General features: G+C 38.6%; 1 protein-coding gene across 7 annotated transcripts in view; it reads left to right on the top strand.

The window, feature by feature from the left end:
• Window positions 1–18202, top strand: part of ATP8A2 (ATPase phospholipid transporting 8A2) — a 315186-nt gene that overhangs the window by 86909 nt on the left and 210075 nt on the right. For all 7 annotated transcript variants that reach the window (XM_040057228.1, XM_040057232.2, XM_040057229.2 and 4 more), the window contains 2 exons: window positions 1742–1880; window positions 8136–8200. In XM_040057228.1, coding sequence (XP_039913162.1) covers window positions 1742–1880; window positions 8136–8200 — 204 coding nt within the window. The remainder of the gene's footprint in view (window positions 1–1741; window positions 1881–8135; window positions 8201–18202) is intronic.

The following is an 18202-nucleotide window of genomic DNA, read 5'->3' as shown; positions in this document are numbered from 1 at the left end:
GATCACAGTAAAGGTGCACATGTGGAGACAAACTTGACCTGACTTCCTTCTGCAGCCATATGCTGGCTCAGAGGGCTTGAGCAGGTGCAGTGGTACCTCCCCTGCTCAGGTAACTCAGCCATGCTGATGCCTGTGCTGTCACGTGTAACTTCTTAACAAGTGATTTTGAGAAAAAAAGATAATCTATAATTTCACACTTGGATTATGTTTGTAGCCTTCAAATGTTGCTGGCATCGACAGAGCTGATGTTCCATTGAGAGGCTCCAGAGTACTAAAGCCTGGTGACTTGCATGAGTTGATTCTGTTACAGTTGCCAGCTGAATTTCTCACAGCAAAAATGAAGCCCTGTCAAGACCTGTAACTAATGCTGGCTTACACACTGTATGGATAGCCATTTGCCCTTCTGTTCTTTAGGTGTGCATAGGTTCATACAAGTGGGAGCTGCCTTTAATGCCCTCTCCCATGCAATCACAGAAAGAATTGGGTTGGAAGGGGCCCTTCAAGATCATAGTTGTACCCCTGCCCCCCAGCCATGGACAGGGGCACCTTTTGCTAGACCATGATGCTCAAATCTCTATCCAGTCTGGCCTGGAACTCTTCCAGGGATGGGTCCATCACTTCTGTGGGCAAACCTGTTCCAGTGTCTCACCATTCTCATCCTGAAAAAGTCACTTCTTTATGTCTGGACTAAGTATGCCCTCTTTCAGTTTAAAACCATCACCCGTGTTCTGCCATTGCTGGCCTTGGTAAAATCTTTATTCATTTTTCTTATAAAACCACTTTTTATATAGAAAGGCCACAGATCATGCTGAAGCCTCATCTTTCCCAGGCTGAGCAACAGCAACTTGCCTTGTTACTTCTTTTCATTCGTCTTCATTTCTGTTGAATAATTTTAGTCCCTGCAAAGAGCAGAATATGCTACCTTTTTCTGTGCAATTTCTGAAATGATACAGTATACTTAAACTTATTTCAATTTGTTTTAAGCTGAACATCTTTGCATGTGCAAAGAATAATTAAAATGCTTTTAGAGGTAAAATCTGAGTAGACTGTACCTTTTGACAAGGTTTATTTCTTACTGTAATGTAGCCAAATCTCCTCAAGCAATTGTTTTAGAATTGCCTGAGAATATGGCTAACTCTGTAGTATTAAATTCACTGTATCAGACGTGTATTTCTGGCAGACATCTGTATGCTGATTAGAGATACTTAGATTGATTCATGTTCATACCACTTGTATTACACAAATGTAATGATTAGATCCATAAATAGCTGCAATAATTTTTGCTTTCAGTGATTGTATCCAGTCTGTATGTACATTTTATAGGCGGAAATTAGTTTAAATGATGTGATGCTAAATAATTTTTGGTTTGTGAGCTTAAATATATAAACTGACTATTCATGTTGCTATGGTGATTAGTGAATAGTCGAGTATATATGTTCATCTATAGGCTAACTTTGGACTTTTATAACTTCAGTCAATTATTCTTGAAATGTTGCCATCTTTCTGATCAAAAACACTCTGTTCCATTCTCTACCTCTTGAAATGTGAATTGTATGCTGAGGAAATAGAATAGCCACACTAGAAATTTACTGTGGTGTATATTGCTTGTCAAAGTGCAGTATTACCAGTGAGATGCAACATGCTGTCATAATTCCTTTTTTGAATGTGTTCCAAACAGAGGTTTATCTTAACAGAATTTGAGGGATTGTTTTCTTCTTTTTTTTTTCCCCCCGCCTCCCAGGATTTGCTGCTTCTTGGAGCTACAGCCATTGAAGACCGCCTGCAAGCAGGTGTTCCAGAAACAATAGCCACACTAATAAAAGCAGAAATTAAGATATGGATTCTGACAGGTGACAAACAAGAAACAGCTCTCAACATAGGTATCCATCATTCTGGTTACTCTGAACTTGTCTGATATGTAGCAGGTCACATGCAAGATGTGCTGTGTGGATTTTTAAATAGAATCGAGCCTGCTGCCTATAGAAGGGTTCCTCGGTCGCAGAGCACAGCCTTGGAGAAGGGACTTTGTAGTGAAGTCTTCACTATGGGTGTCAGGCTATATTCTTTTTAAATTGTATTTTATTTTTGTTTTAAGGCAAAAAAGACCCTTCTGCTCTTGGTTAAATGCAGTTCTAATAGAATGAATAAATGTAGCCCTTTCTGATGGTAACAGGAGAACTCTACCAGGCTAGTGTTTCAGAAATGGTTTTACAGCTTTTTTTTTCCTTTTCTTACTGACTGCCTTTGAATAGAAATTGGGATACGATGGGAAATATGATAATGCAAAGCGTGTATAGTTTACAGCATCTTCCAAATTACATCTGTGAATATAGGTGAATTATTCAAGCTTAAACATCTGACCCTGTTGTCTCTTTATGGTGAATATGTTCATATATAGTAAAGACTAGGTAAGGGGACATACCCTGATGTAGGCACAGCCCTTGTCATGCCACACCTCCCAAATGTCCCATCTTTGGCAATGGAATGCCATGATGCTCTTGTGTTCTTTTTTGATCGTTTTTCTTCCTATCACTGGTAAGTTGGCCCAGACAGGGGGAGAGACAGTTGCACTCTTGTGATCTGACTTCTCCCCTAAGTAAGTTCAGTTAAAGAGCATTATGCCAGGAATAGCCTGAAATACGGCCAGATCTGCCTGTGTACAGTTCTAAATGTAAAAAGCCTAACTGGTTACATTATTTATATAATTAGGGAGTCTTGAAGTCAGTATGAGCTCAAAACAACTGAAGAAATAGCTCCTTTAACAGAAGGCAACATGTTGCTCAGGTTCCACAATTGCATTTAGATGTGCAGGTTAGTCTGCTTGGATTTACAAGTATAGGTTAAAAGGAACTTCAATAGTTGCTTTCTCAAACTCATTCAAGATTCTCTATCCATGATTTCCTGTAAATGAGCTTAGATTATTTTTAGGAAAGTTTTGGGCATTTGCTTTTAGCCTGGTTTGTTTTGTGTTTTTTAAATTTTTTTTTTTTCTGTTTTGGTTGACTCAGTGAAATTTCAGAATGCAGTCTGCTGGACTGACTAGGATTTCTGTGTGCTTCTCAAAACCAGATCAAATTTCATGTATCTTAGTATGTTAAAGGTGCTACCAAGAGGTGAAATAACTTGCTGAATGATACAGCTGTAGTAGAAATACAGTGGATGGCCTAAGTAGACAGTTTGTTTAAAGGCTAGTTGTCTGGTTTGAATCACAATTGGCAGATCTTCCTTTCTTTACAAGCAGTAGTTAACCTGGGGAGGTTAACACAATCTTTTGACGAATTAAAGAAATGTAGCTACACATTTTGATGCAAGCACCTAAAATAAGTTGTTATATTAACCAACAGCAGCTACCTTGAATACGAGTAAATGAGCTTATTCTGTAGGCTGTGAAGGAGACTAAGTTCCAGCTTTCTCTAAAACTGTTGGTTTGTTTCTTTTATTATAGCAACTTGAGAAGAATAAAAATCTCACTTAAAACTTCTAAATTATTCCTTAGTTTAAGGTACAGTTTGATAGTAAAACTAACTTAATTAGGTTCATGTTCAAGTTGGCTTGAAAGTACAAACATGTGGCACCCTTCCAGTTTCTGTGTGTAACCCAATAAAACTGTAATAAACCTTTAACTTAAAACCCAGTCCACGTGTGTACTATGTTTCAGGTATAAATATGCTGTCTGGGGAGTAAAAAGTATTTTCACTTTCTCAATTTTTTTGGAGGTTAAGGTTATTGTCTTTTGCTTGCTCTATGGACATGCATGTGTATTGAGGGATATTTCAGCTCTTGGCTGTTTTATGTCAAGGAGCTGGAGTACTTTGTTCTTCCAGCTTCCTCTTGATTCTTTGGTTTTCAGAATTTGCTTGTCTTTGTCTTTGGATTGCGTTCTTGACTTCTCTGGGGAGTAATGGTTGACCTTCCATGGGATGGCTGTATGACTTTAACTCCGCCATGTGCTAGTCAATACTTCTGCGAGTGAGAAGAGTGTTTGTGATAAGCTTTAATACTGATCAATCATTTGAACTCTAGGACTTCCTAGAATAGGAATAAGACTTCCAGGTTCAGAAGCGTCTTTAAGCATGACCTGAAAACGGCTATAGAAGGCTTAACTGTGTTCTTGCAGCTTCACCCTTTTCTTCAGTCAGTCCACAGACTCTGGGTCATGTTTGCTTTTCAATGAGATAAAAACACCTGTGATAACATTTCTATTTGCCGCCATCCTGGTGCTTAGCACAATCAGAGAACACCAGAACTGCTGTATTTCCAGCCAATAACTTCTCTAGGAGGAGATCTGTTTTCTGGGATGGGAGTATAGTGTTTACTCAAGTGTGTCCTTCCCTGAACTGTGGATCAGTCCCTGCAGTTGAGCTGAATGCTCTTACCTAGGGTATGCATTGATAGCTGCAAGCACTGCCTTATGCCCTGACAGGGATATCTTTCATGAATCACGTTGCTTAAAGCTCCATCCAGCCTGGCCTGGAACACTTCCAGGGATGGAGCATCCATAACTTCTCTGGGCAATCTGTTCCAGTCTTGCTACCCCCATCATAATAAATGTCTTCCTTATGTCCAGTCTAAACCTAACCTCTTCCAGTTTGAAAGGACTGGTCCTGCTACTACAGGCCTTGGTAAAAAGTCTTTCTCAGTCTTTGTTGTAATTCCCTTTTATATATTGAAAGGTCTTTCCAGAACCTCCTTTTCTCCTGCTTAAACAACCCCAACTCTCAGCCTGTTTTCATAGGAGAGATGTTCCAGCCCTCTGATTGCTTTTGTGGCCCTCTTCTGTGCTTGCTCTAGTGGGTTCACATCTATCTTGTGCTGGGGGCCCCAGGGCTGGATACAATACTCCAGGTGGGGTATCTTGCATTCAATTTTTCATCACTTAGGTACTTGTTGGTAGGGCTGCTTTCAGTCTGTTCATCCCCTAGTCTGTCCTGATGGATATTTGATTGTTGCAGTACAGGTTCAGGACCTTGCACTTGGCCCTGTGGAATTTGATTATCTTCTCACAGGCCTACTCCTCAAGCAGATTAAAGTCCCTCTTGGTGGCATTACTTCTCTTTAGTGTTATTTAGGTGCACCATTCAGCTTCATGTTTTCTCAAGACTTGCTGAGGGTGTACTTGATCCTTGTCTGTCCCTGGTGAAGATACCGAAGGACCAGTCTGAGGATCAGGACTATCCTGAGGGACACTACTCATTACTGGTTTTCATTTGTGTGTTGAACCATTGACTGTAACTCTCTGGATGCAGGCATCCAGCCAATTCCTTACCCATCTAACAGTACACCCATGAGACTCCTATCTTTCCAGTTCAGAGATAAGAACACTTCTTGGTGAGCTGTGGTTTTTTTCAGTTCATGAGACAAGCCATGCCAGCAGACTTGCCTGTATCCCTGTGCAAAGTGTGAACAGGGCATTTGTGCCCTCTCTAAACACAGAGGATAATCATTCTTCCCTCAGATGCTAGATTCTGTATGCCTGCAGTGTGAATGTGCCTGTGGGCTATGATCTTGAACTCTGGTTCAAGCAGTCTTTCTCCCAGGACACTTAAAGGAAAATAAGTCCCAGAAGTACCTGATTCATCTGTTTCATGGACTTTTAGTCAGACTTTTAAATTAAAGAACTAGATATCAACTTACAGGTGTGGGGTGACATTTTATATCTGGCTTTGAACCAGCAGTTGATCTTATTTTGCTCAGAAGCAGTGACAAAACACTTATCTTAGAGTGCATTTTTGCTTGCCGTGTTATTTGCCAGTAATAACTATTACAAAACTATTATAAAACTTCAAAGTATTACTAGAAATGTCTAAAGTTACTATTTGTACTCCTACAGCTGCCAGCTACTTTGCTTTATAGTAGTGCTAGATTTTAACATCATCTTAGTCCTGAAATTGTACATAATGTATAAATCCCCTATAAACCCTTGTTAGGCTTGACTTACATTCTCCTATTCCAGTCTTGATCTTTTTGTTTAATGTGATGGCAAGGTGCAAAATAGCTTCAATTGCAGGATAAGTTCTTTTGAGTCCATGATTTCTAAGATGCACAGCAGAGCAACTGTTTTCCGCAGCATTTTTTTTTTCTTCCAACTTGATTTCTAGAATGGCATCTTGCTCACTTTGGAAGAGGTCAAGTGAAGCAGTGAGCAGTGGTTTAGAAATTACAGCTTGCTACTGCAGCTGCTGTTCTAATCAAATGCTAATAGAAAATCCTTTTGAACTAGTTATGCTGAATTTGTAACAGCCTACTGCACACTACTGTTGCTTTAGCATAGGGAAAGAATAGCCCTGTTACGGAGGGAAGTACTTAAATTTGTAATATTTTCTTTTTCTCAATAAAAATAAGGAAGTTTTGGGGTTTTTTTAGCCTGGATTTAGCTTTCAAAAATGGCAAACTGACTTGAAAAAAAAGTCAGCATTCTGTCTGTAATGGTTGGTGGTTTGCTGTTCAGTTCTATACTACCACCTAAGATTGGATCACAGGCGGAATCAGAGGCTGTCTGCAAAGCTTTCATGTTGTAGGCTGCATGTCATTAGAACATACTTCATCCTTTTCCCAACAGGTGTGGGTTCAGTGTCATTCTGTATTGTTCTCTGAAGCAGAAATTAAACCTAGGCTCATTAACATGTTATTTGCAAAGTTGCACTTGATATTCATAGTCCATACAGCTATGAAAATGGAGGAGAAACTGAATTTCTGCAGGTAATCAAACCTGTTGCCTGAGAGTGCCTGGCTATGATACAAGCATGTCTTCTGCAAAGGAAGAAGAGGGATTTACTTTCTTGACAGAATTCACGCAGGCAGACATGTGAACCCTGAGTCCCTGGATTATACCTACAAAATTAACCCAATTATAAGAACTCTGTAGCCTGAGGAAATTATTTGCATTGCAATTGATGACCAGAATAGCCTTTCTAAGGAACCAAGAATCCCACAGATGATTTCATACCGCAGTTGTTCTTTTGCCGTTGTAAGATATGGAAAGAGGCACTTCATATTTTTATAGTGACTGTGGTGTTCAGCTTCTGAATCTGTCAGCCTTGCAGTGGTTCTTCACTAGGACATTACTCTTATACTGCAATATCCTCCAGTCCCCATTTAAGAAAAGTAAGAAACTTCCCAAGACCCCATTTTATTTGATAGCAATTTCTTAAGCTGCTGTAACTAATTTCTATTAAGAAAATATTAGAAATAAAAATATTTGTATTGTTTCCTTTTCCCATGTTACTTAGGGCAATAAAAGATGTGTGCTTAAAATAAATTAATTCTCTGCTATTTTATGAAGCTGCCATCACTATGCCAATCCCAAGTGAACTTGCATGAGCTTTTAAGATGATGTAGTGGAGTCAGTGTGATGCAGTTGGCATTCGTCTCTTGCCATTAATATGAGCAGAATTAACCTGTTTATTCTATAAATGATTAAACTTTTATAAAAATAAGAGATTTTTTTCTGTCTTGAGAGTTTTTGTTTTGAATTTTGATGTCCTGGGAAATGTGCAGAGCTGCCTTCTGGGTGCTCTCGTTCTTTCATGTTCCAGTCCCACACTAAAGATAATCTATTCCAACTTCCTCATGTCTATAGGAGTTGGTAGGGGCTCTGTGAGTGTCATTGATCTGTACTTGATGAAGCTCAGAACCTTCCACACTGAACACTAAGGAGTAAAATATGCTCATGTAAGCTTTGTGTGGGCTAGGGGAACTGAGTAGCATCAACTGAAAACATGTGTGCACTTCCAGCCATCTGGCATAGATGCAATTGTGCATTCAGATCTGTTCCTGTAATGTGCTGAAGGCAAGCCTGTCTTCATGTAGACTTAAAAAAACCCCAAAATTGGTGTAGGGCTATAGGCTATATGTACTGCATCCAGTTCACACAGTATTATCTTTAATTAAAACATCTCAAGTGATGTATTTGAAGAGGCAGATAGAATGCAGCCTGTGTCTCCAGTAAATCTGCCATGTTGGAGTGTGCCCTATACACCAATGTTTCCAGCAATCTGCCTGCTAGGAGTAACTGCTCAGAAAATAAGTTGTCATTTCACCTATAGATACTTATCTTAAGGTTGAGCTTGAGCCTTAGATAGTCTTCCAAAAAGTAAGTCCTTGTATTTTATTGTCTTTTTTTTTCCCTCTTGCAGGGTATTCTTGCAGACTCATTTCACAGAGTATGTCTCTCATCCTGGTCAATGAAGATTCACTAGATGTAAGTAAGCGAATTCTGATGTAGTTCTTGACAGAAGGAGGTGTTGCTATCAAGACAGAAAGTTGTCAGACTTTCACATTGAATTTCTCTTGCTTACCCTTAGGGGTAGCAAGATAAACAGTTCATGCTAAAACACAACAGGTGTATTGTGTAAAGAGTACTTCAGAAGTCTCCAGTCACAAATCCAACTGAAGTCTCAGAATGAGCAATTTCTCTGGTGCATGGGTTTGATTCTGCTGCAAACAAAAGCATGCCATCAGGAATATAGTTGAGTTTTAAGGTCTAGATATAGGAGTAATGTTTGAAGAAAACTTGGGTTTTGGTTTTTTTCTGTGTTCAGTATTATATGGAACAGCTCTAACCACACCTACGTTGTGAGCTTGTCTATGTACAGCAACTTTTGAGACCTAAAGTCAAAAATGTTGTGCAAATAATTGCCATGCTTCTCATATATATGCCAAATTGAAATAGAAAATTCATATATTTGTATGTGAATCTTCCCAAGAGGTATCTTTCCATTTTGTGTGTTTCAATGTCCACATCAGTATCGGATATCACTTCAATATCTGATTTATATTAGAGGTATGTGTCGGACAGATGAAAGTACCTATAATAGGCAGCGCCTGACATTTGCATTTAGAATTGGCAGCTTGACTGGATGAGAGATGCAATGCCTGTGTCTTGGAGTACCACAGGAGTTACTGGTTATCTGCAAATCTGGTTGAAGAGGGTAATACTGTGGCAAAATTATCACTGGCTAAGTATTAGTTTCCAGGTGCCTTGATTTGGTTCCAATAACTTTGTGCGTAGAAAACTTTGATTACAGAATCCAGCTGTAAACAGTATTTGAAATTTTTTATAAACATAAAAACTAGCAGAGGTTTTCAGAACACGAACCTGTACTACGCCAGCGTGTTTGCCGATGACACCAAGCCGTGTGGGCCCAGTCAGCACACTGGAGGGAAGGAATGCCATCCAGAGGAATCTGGACAGGCTTAAGAGGTGGGCCTGTGTGAACTTGATAAGTCTAAACAAAGTCCAATACAAGGTGCTGAACTTGGGTTGGGGCAGCCTCAACACAAGTCCAGGTTGGGAGAAGAACAGATTGAGAGCAGCCCTGAGGAAAAAGACTTGAGGCTGTTTGAACAAAAAACTCCATATGACCCAGCAATGTGCACTCACAGCCCAGAAAGCCAAAGGCATCCTGGGCTGCATCCAAACAATCACAGCCAGCAGGTTGAGGGAAAGGGTTCTCCCCTTCTGCTCTGCTGTTGTGAGACCTGACCTGGAGTGCTGTGTTCATCTCTGGGGCTCCCAACACAAAACACAGGTGGACCTCTTAGAATGAGTCCAGAGAAGGGCCACTAAGTTGACCAGAAGTCTGAAGCATCTCTGCTAAGAAGACACATTGAGAGATGTGGGGCTGTTCAGCCTAGAGAAGAGAAAGATTTGGAGAGACCTTATAGCACCTTGCAGTATCCAAAGGAGACCTACAGGGGAGCTGGAGGAGGACTGTTTACAAGGGCATGTAGTGGTAGGACAAGGGGGGAATAGCCTCAGGGTGAAAGAGGGCAGGTTTAGATAGCTGTTAGGAAGGAGTTCTTTACTGTAAGAGTGGTGAGACATTGGAACAGGTTGCCCAGAGAGGCTGTGGACTCCTTATCCCTGGAGGTGTTCAAGACTAGGCTGGATGGTCCTTTGAGTGACCTGGTCAAGTGGAAGGTGTCCCTGCCCATAGCAGGGGGATTGAAGTTAGATTATCTTTAAGGTCTATTTCAACTCTAACTTTTCTATGATTCTATGAAGAAAAAAAAAAAAAAAAAAAAAGGAAATGGTGAATCATGGCATGTCAGATGAGAGAAGAAACCCATTATTGATATATATAGTTTCTGGCCTTTTAAATGAAGAAAATGTTATTATATGATGACATCATGAATATTGAAGGTGACCGATACTTTAGCTCAGATAACCTATATTTTTTGAAAATATGAGTACAAACTTGTGGGGCTTCTGAACAAATGCTTTGTATTACTCTTGCTTTCCATCTAAAGTAAGTCTATGAGTTTTCTCCACGGCACTCTTATTGCTATTTTTAATGTAGGATTGAATTTTATGTATATTTGAATATGAAACTTATATTTTATTAATAATTACCTTTAGTTCTTTTATTCTAAGGTGTCTTTAAGTACTTATTGCCAGTTTTTCAGTGTGGGATCTCCGTAGTAATATTTATTTTGTCTTGCACCTCTAACAGAAATTTTGACTTTTGTTCAACTGAGTCTAAAGTTGGAGGTTCTCACACTGAAATTCTGTAGCATTATATTTAATATATTCCACCTTTGAAATCTATTAATACTAAAAATGAGTTTTTACAAGATCCAGGTTGAGCTTAGAGCTTTTAAATATTGATACACTTCCCCCTTTGTGCAGTCCCTGTGTGACTTTTCCCTCCCACTTCTGCTCCTTGGCATGCAGCAGCAGGTGAGATGTGATCGAACAACTGTCTTTGCTTCTTTTGAGAGATAAATTTTTTTCTAAATCATGCACTTCAGGGGAAAAATCAATAATTTCTGTTCTCCTCAGGGAACTCCTGGGAACAGAAAAGACTAACCCCTAGCTTGATTCAGCTGAATTCTTGAAACTTAGCATAATAATCTGCAATGTCTATCCCTTATAGACGTTACTACGTGCATACATATCCTCATTTGTTTTTTCTTTTCCTAATAAAGCTTTTTGAAATGAAAATATTTTGAGCATGAGATTTACTTTGCTTGTAATTCTTGGACTCAGTTTCTGTTTAATTAAATTGGAACACCATAAAGTCTTATTGTGCGGCTCTTAATTTGGAAAATTTTCTTTCATTGGCATCTTGTAGAATTTTGAGTTGTGGGAGCAGTGAGACAGATACCTGAAGAAGGGCAATGGAATGACCACAGAGCCTCTGGCTGGAACACTTCTAATGACAGAGGCAATATTACAGCCAAGGAATGTTGTGTGTGCCCCTCCCCAGAATTCCTGTAGAAAAAAGAGCTGGGAACTGTATCAGTTGCTTATCACATGGGATTGTATTTAACAGTATTGGAGGGACCCAGTTCTGAAGCTGTGGGTAGTATTTTGCTGTAAAGTAATCCTGTTGGTGTAAAAGAGGCTACAGTGTAAGTGTGTTCTACAGAACTCACATGCCAGGAGTGACAGTCCTGGGTTATAGTCACAAGTGCATGAGTAACAGCAAACGGATACTCCTCGATGCTGATGTCACTTGATAAGACATGACTAAAAGTGTAAGCAGAAGATGGCCTTCCTTGCTTTTCCACTTGTTCAGGTATACCTTTTGCATGCTTCACTGTTGGGATGTACCTGTTTGTGCCAATACCATGGTATTTTGTAGCATTCTTAAAAACAAGCATAGTTTCACAGTGTCATTCATGTCTAGTCAGTGTCTAGACTTCCCAAGTAGTGTTAGTATCAGCAGGGACACTTTACGTACAGTTATGTTTCATATTCCAGCAGTGAAGAGTGAGGACCTGGAAAATTTGGTTATTTTATTTATTATAACTAGTTTATTTTAGCTATTCTGTAGGGTAGCATTACTGTGAAGGTTCTATAAGGAAGACCTGTTAACCTTGAAAATATTAGATTTATCCAATTACTTTCATGATTTTCCTTCTCAATCAGCATGTTTCTTTTCCACACTTCTTAAGAGTTAGAAGTTTAAGGAGATCTTTGATATTTCCATTCTATTTCAATACTGATACCTCTGTATATCTGATATTTTCTGGGAATCATGGATCTCTTAAGAAATAAAGCTCTGACCTGGTCACTGGACTTAGCCATATGCTAGAAATAGTGGTTTTTGTTTGGTTATTGTCTAAAATTTTTTCTAATAACCACCGAGAACTTAGACTTTGTAAGGGAGAAGAACATGAGCAAAAGGCCATTAAAACTAAATTGTTTATCAGCACACTTGTCTTTGAGCAATGAGTACGGTTCCAGTAGTGTCCTCTGTACCAGACTTCTCAGGATTTGCATAGCATTATGGCTTACAAAGAAAGGTGCTGCTTTCACCTATAGAATTTCTTCAACATATACACCATGTGAGTTTTTAATGTAAATCTATGTTTCAAACTCTCGAGCACAGTTACAGGAGACAGTGCTTGTGAAGCTCTGAGAAGCTTTGAAGGTGCTGCTTTTGGGATCCTGATTCTTTTGCAGAAGAAGGGATGTCTATGCCTTGTCAGCGATCTCATGCTGATTACTCCCAAAGAATGGGCCTAAAGGTATTGTCAGCTTTTCAGACTAAACCAAAAGTTACCCGAAACTCCAAATGCTCCAAAGCGTTGGTACTGTGTGTGCTTCAGCTGTACCAAAAGATAATAAGGTATGTAGGTACTGCTGGGAACACAAGAACAAGCCTGGTAAGGCCATGTAGGTGCTTTGAAGCTTACATCTTGTGTGTTGCACTAGAGAGGAGGCTGGGACTTTTACCTCGCCTGCTATCATCTGCCCACATGCATACAGACAAAGTTAATATTTTGGAAAACTGGTCAGTGTGAGCGAGCTCGGCTTCAGCCAAGGATCAGTTCCCCTTCAGAGGGGCATCTGCAGCAGTTCTTTTGTGCCTTGTGGCTAGTAAGTTACTCCAGTTACCACTCAGCCTGGAATTGTAATCAGCTCTTCTGTCACTGGGGATTTGCAAAGGAAGATAATTAGGAAAACTAGGGAAAGAATACATTTTCTATTGTACAGAGCTCTCACTATTGCTCAAATTTCTGTTTTTCTTTATCTAGAAATACACATCAAGCTAATGAGTAGCTACATAAGGAAGAGAGTCTAGTAATAAGTCTCCGAAAATGTTAGGTGGAAGGGCTTTAGTGTTTTTTCTTTGTTTTCAGGGAACAAATAGGATCTTTCATAACTCCAGGTACTTGCTAATCTGCATAGAAAGTTAATTGTATGGATATGGAAAATATACAGCTCTTCGTGTGAAAAGCTGCTTTAATTTCAGTGTACTGTGTAGAATTATAAATGAAAGAGTATAGGTGTTACCTAGACCTGTAGGTTTAAGTACACACAGGACTGTGTAACTTAAGTATTAGGTTACTACTTTTTCAGGAAGTAATACTAATAGGTTTGAGCTGTGAGTGGTGAATGAGTTGGGCTGGTATTTTTGTTTCATCCTGCTTTTCACTTTTCAGAATTCATTAATGACTGTTTTCCCTTATCTGTGGCTCTGTTTTTTCCGTTAGTGTTTTCTGGCATGGTGATAGTTGGTTTGGATGAAGTGGGGGTACTTGGACCTGAAGGAATGCAAGGACCCTTAGGAGTGCTAAGAAAAGGTTACTAAATAACTCTTCTTTCTGTAAGTGGAAACTGTAGGGGAAGGCTCCTAACAGACTGAAATACACTGTTTTCAAAGTTACTTTTCCTTTCATATTTTGAGTTGGAATAGTGGTCATTTCTGACCAGAGCCAATTTTAGGCAGCTGGTATTTAGCAGATGTGGGCTGTTGCCTTGTCCGTGCTATAAGACAGAACAGATCGTATTACATAAAAATAGAAAGGAAGAGTGTGTTCCCTGAATTCCATCTAAAATTTGCTGTCTCTTTTGTAAGAGTTCTCATATGTTAGAGGAAAATGACTGGAAACAAACCGTATTTCTCTTACAATTACTAATGATCTTCACATATGTGAAGGCTTATATTAATAGATGATCACAGTATTATCCAGATCTGTTTTCTGTTGTGTGAGTAACGATAGAAGCATGGCTTTAGCTGGATGGTGAAGGAAGTATCTGTTGGCTTTGAAGGTGGGATTCTCTGCAGCATACTGATGTGCTTATTTCTGTTAAGCACAAGAGACCATGGAAACATAAGGATGCCTAATCAAGTGTTACATGGATTTTTTAAATGAGACTCTACCCATGAAATGCAGTTTTTTCTAATATTAAAGCATGATGGTGCATTTTTAGGGGAAAAAGATGAAACTGGTGTCTGATGTATAGACAAGTTATGGATATTAATGCTCTTTATTGACATGGCTAATACTGTACATCTGTAGAAACAATTCAAATTTGTCTTTTGTGTTGAAGGTCAAGAACAAAATAGTCCTTTCTTCTTCAAGATACTTTCATATCTGATTTTTTGCTTTCATTGGAGGGGTTCCTTGTTCATGCAAGTTTGGGGGCTTTAAGAATAAGCAGTCTTCCTTTCTTTGTATGGAGCCAGCCTAAAGCAATAGGATTTAGTCATCTGCAGTGTTAACTTAATGAAGACAGTAGAGAACTAACTGCTTCAGGGTGACAAGGTATATCTTGATAATGTATTCAGAAAACAGAGATGTAGGTATACGGTCTTACTTTTGTGGTTCCTATAATACTGACTTACTACTACTTTGTTAAACAATTTTTTAAAGATTCTTTCCTTCCTCCTAATAATTAGAGAATCATTCTTGCAACTGAAGCTTGATTGCTCCAAGCCTTCTCATCAGTCACATAAAGGAATATGTTTCCTTCACAGGGGAATTAAGGAAAAGAAAGATGTTTTTCATCTGGATGAAGCTAGAAAATGTCATACAGATTTTCTCTGGGTTGATTTGTCTGTCAGAAACTAGAATTAAGCAGTTCTGCAGCTGTATGAATTTAATACCTGACTAAGTATGTGTTCCCTCTGCTTTTAAACCTTCTGTGTAGAGTAGAACCAATCAGAGGAATCTTGTGGAAATCTCTAGGGTTTTTATGTAACTTTGTCACAATGTTGTAAGCTTTTTTTTTAATGGAAAGCTGTGTCAAGGTGCATTTTTTCACTGTCTCTAGTTGTTTAACTGACACAGTGATGTCAGAGGATTAGTGTTGCTCTTTCATATTTACTGATTAGCTTGCCCTCTACACATCCTAAGTAGTGTTTGCAATCTTCCCTTTCCATGTGTTCAAGACAAAACTGATTTTGATATCTTGACTTTTTAGCTAATTCCCAGATCCTGAATTATCATAACCCATGTTCTGAGCCTAAAAATCACAGTTCTGAAGTGTTAGAATAGAATGGTTTTTTTTTGAGAGCTTTGGGAATGAAGTTTTAGAGCTGAGGTGATTCAGATGTCCTCAGAAGTGTCCATTGTGCTGAGTTTTGGTGGCATCCATGTATGCTTGTCTATTACGGATTCATGTTCTTGTAGCTAGAGTATAGAATTCAATGAGGCAAGAAGATACAGCTATTTGTACAAAGACAAGGTATCAAATTCTGTGGTGGAACTTGGGACCATTTACTTGGCTAACGGTGACCTGAGTTGTGTGCCTTCAAGAATTTTGTGTTCTCAGGGTGCAGGGGGGGAAGGTCAGCAGAATGTGTGCTTTTGGTTACAGAGTTTAGTAGAACTCTGGGAGAATGTGGGTGAATAAAGCCAATTAATGATTAAGGGGCCTTGTAAGACCTAGGCTGGTACAGTAATATTTTTCTGGATTACAGAATTAATATTTCACAACTTAGCTGTAAATAACATAAGGAAAGGGGGGATGGGTTCACCACTTAACTGGCTGACTTTTTGAAAACTTGTACTTTCTTTTCAGGTTATTAAAACTTAATTGGTCTGTCTATAGTTGGTTTAATACTATCAGGTTCTCAAGGGATTTCTAGTTTTATCCAGGGCTTGACAGACAAGATCTGCAGTTCAGTAAGACAGAGTTAATAGGTTTAGTAAATATTAATAAAAGAAATCTATTGTATAACTAAATCTTTAGGGAAATTACTGTAGTGGTTTAATTTTAAAAAAGAAACATAATCTTGATAATTTTGTGGAGTTTTCTTACTAAAATTATTTTTAGTAATTGAAGTGGGTATATCATATTTATTAGATAAACTTTAATAAAAACTTCAGATGTATTGGGTAAACTGATAGGAAACTAAGTGTGTTTTTAAAACTCAGGGAAAAAGAAGTCTTTGAAAAGTTAGTGTTCACTTCAGGGAATGGTGTTTGTTTGACTAGAAAAGAGAAGCTTACCTAGGGCTTTCTTTGTATTCTTATCTTTTAAAAAAAGTAAAAATGCAGGAAGCTGTCCTGATGAAAGCAAATCAGGTGTTGTGTCCAGCTTCTCAGTTGAGTGGATACCAGTGTCTTTGCTGGCTGACAGTTAATGCCACAAAAATAAGATTTGTTTTCAGTTCTTTCTAGAAGTAGAAGCAGGGAGACACGAGCAGTGCAGCAGCGGTACTCTTGCTTCCTGAGCTACCTGTGGATGTCCAGGAAATGTCCACTTGCACCAACTGTATATGAGAATAAAATATTTAAATTGTAAGGACTAGGAACAGCCAAATTAAAACTTTGTCAATTTTAATGTAGGGATGAATTGTAAATTATACTTGCCTGAAATGGTGTTGTACAGCCCTAGTTTATAATACATTATAGAGAATTTTAAGTCAGGCAAAACCAACGTCTGTGTACGGGCTGCTGTGGTTTCTAGATGCATTTTGTCATACAATTATTCCTAACAGTGGCAATTCCCAACAAATACATGTCAGTTTTAATGCTTTGCTGTTTTTAAATCTGCAAGGAATAAGCAAGTTTCTTACTAGGGGAAGGAATAAAATGAGTTACTTTTGGGAGTCTGACAAAGCATAAACTAGCTGGAAGAAGATTCAATTTCCTCTGTGGTTCACTATCCGATATTAGGAATTGTGATGAAATGGCTAACGCACATAGACAGTATTTTTGAGAAGTAAAGACAGTGGAGAAATCTAGTGTGATGGTTTTGGAGGGAGAGAAGGCTGCAGATGGTTTTGTAGTTTGTTGGGTGGGATTTTTTTGTGTGAGGGAAGTACGTGAAGCTTCTTAAGAAATGGAAATTATTTAGCTACTTGAGATTACAAATAAAGTAGGTCTTGTGACAGATCATTTGATTCATGCTTGTCCAGCATTCAGGAGCCACATGAACCTTCAGTAAAGAAATCTGAAAATCAGAGAGATAATTCTGGCAGAAGGTGTTAGAAAATATGTTTGCCAAGAAGGAATTGCTGCTATTTGTCATTATACTGGGAGCTAAGGTGCTATGCTGATGGCAATAAAAAGTTGTTCCTGTAGATGTTGTAAAGGAGTCTAGTAGAGTTACCTCCCACGAGCATAGATCTTCAGTGTAACTTCTTGTGGTGGTCACCTAGAGAAAATTCTCAAACAAAGTATTATTCAAAACAATCATAGTCATGTAGGACCAAGCATGCATCTAGCACATCTTTTAATTTTGTAAGAGACAAAACACTCCGACTTAGACTGCCTTAATCTCTGCACTTGGAAGTAGTTACCCTGCTTGTCCATTGACCTAACTGCTATACATTGTCAAAATCAGTCAAGATGAAGTCCTGCATCTAGTTTTCATCACAGAAGACCGTGCTAAATTGCCTGGTTTCTTACTTGGGTTTTGACTATTAATTTACACTCTGTCATTATTGCTGTCGTAGTTTTTTGTGGTTTTTGTTTGTTTGTGTTTTTGTTTGTTTGTGGGGTTTTGTTGTTGCTTTTTTTTTTTTTTTTTTTTTTTTTTAATGTAGGGGAACTTGTTACATATGTGTGCTCAACAGAAGCCTGGTGTTAATATGAGGTACAGTAAGCTGCATATTTTAGGAGCTCAACAGACTAAATAACATGGATTAAAATAGGAAGAAAAATATTTGGTGTGGGGTTTTGTCAGTTTTTTTTGTTTGGTTGGTAGTTTGTGGGTGTGGGGTTTTTTATTACTTTAATAAGACATTGAATACAGTCTGCTGTAAAAATGGCCAGTGTGGTTTTAAGGCCATGTCTGCTGCCCCATAAGGCAGTTTCAGTAATCTGGAGTTGGGTTCACGTGTGCAGTTGCATGGTTACAATATTCTTTTCCGTTAAGCATTTTTGGAACATATCATGCTTTATGAGCAAAGGTTAACTAGGGCCTGAAGGAAGCTCGAAGCAGCAAAGTACAGATGTGTTTGTAGCAAAGAAAACTGCTGGCCAAGCCCAGGATAATTACTGCTACATATTATTT

The sequence above is a fragment of the Hirundo rustica genome, chromosome 2, assembly GCF_015227805.2.
Source record: "Hirundo rustica isolate bHirRus1 chromosome 2, bHirRus1.pri.v3, whole genome shotgun sequence".
NCBI classification, from domain to species: domain Eukaryota; kingdom Metazoa; phylum Chordata; class Aves; order Passeriformes; family Hirundinidae; genus Hirundo; species Hirundo rustica.
The sequence above is the reverse complement of the archived record's forward strand: the minus strand, read 5'-3'. Positions and strand labels throughout refer to the sequence as shown.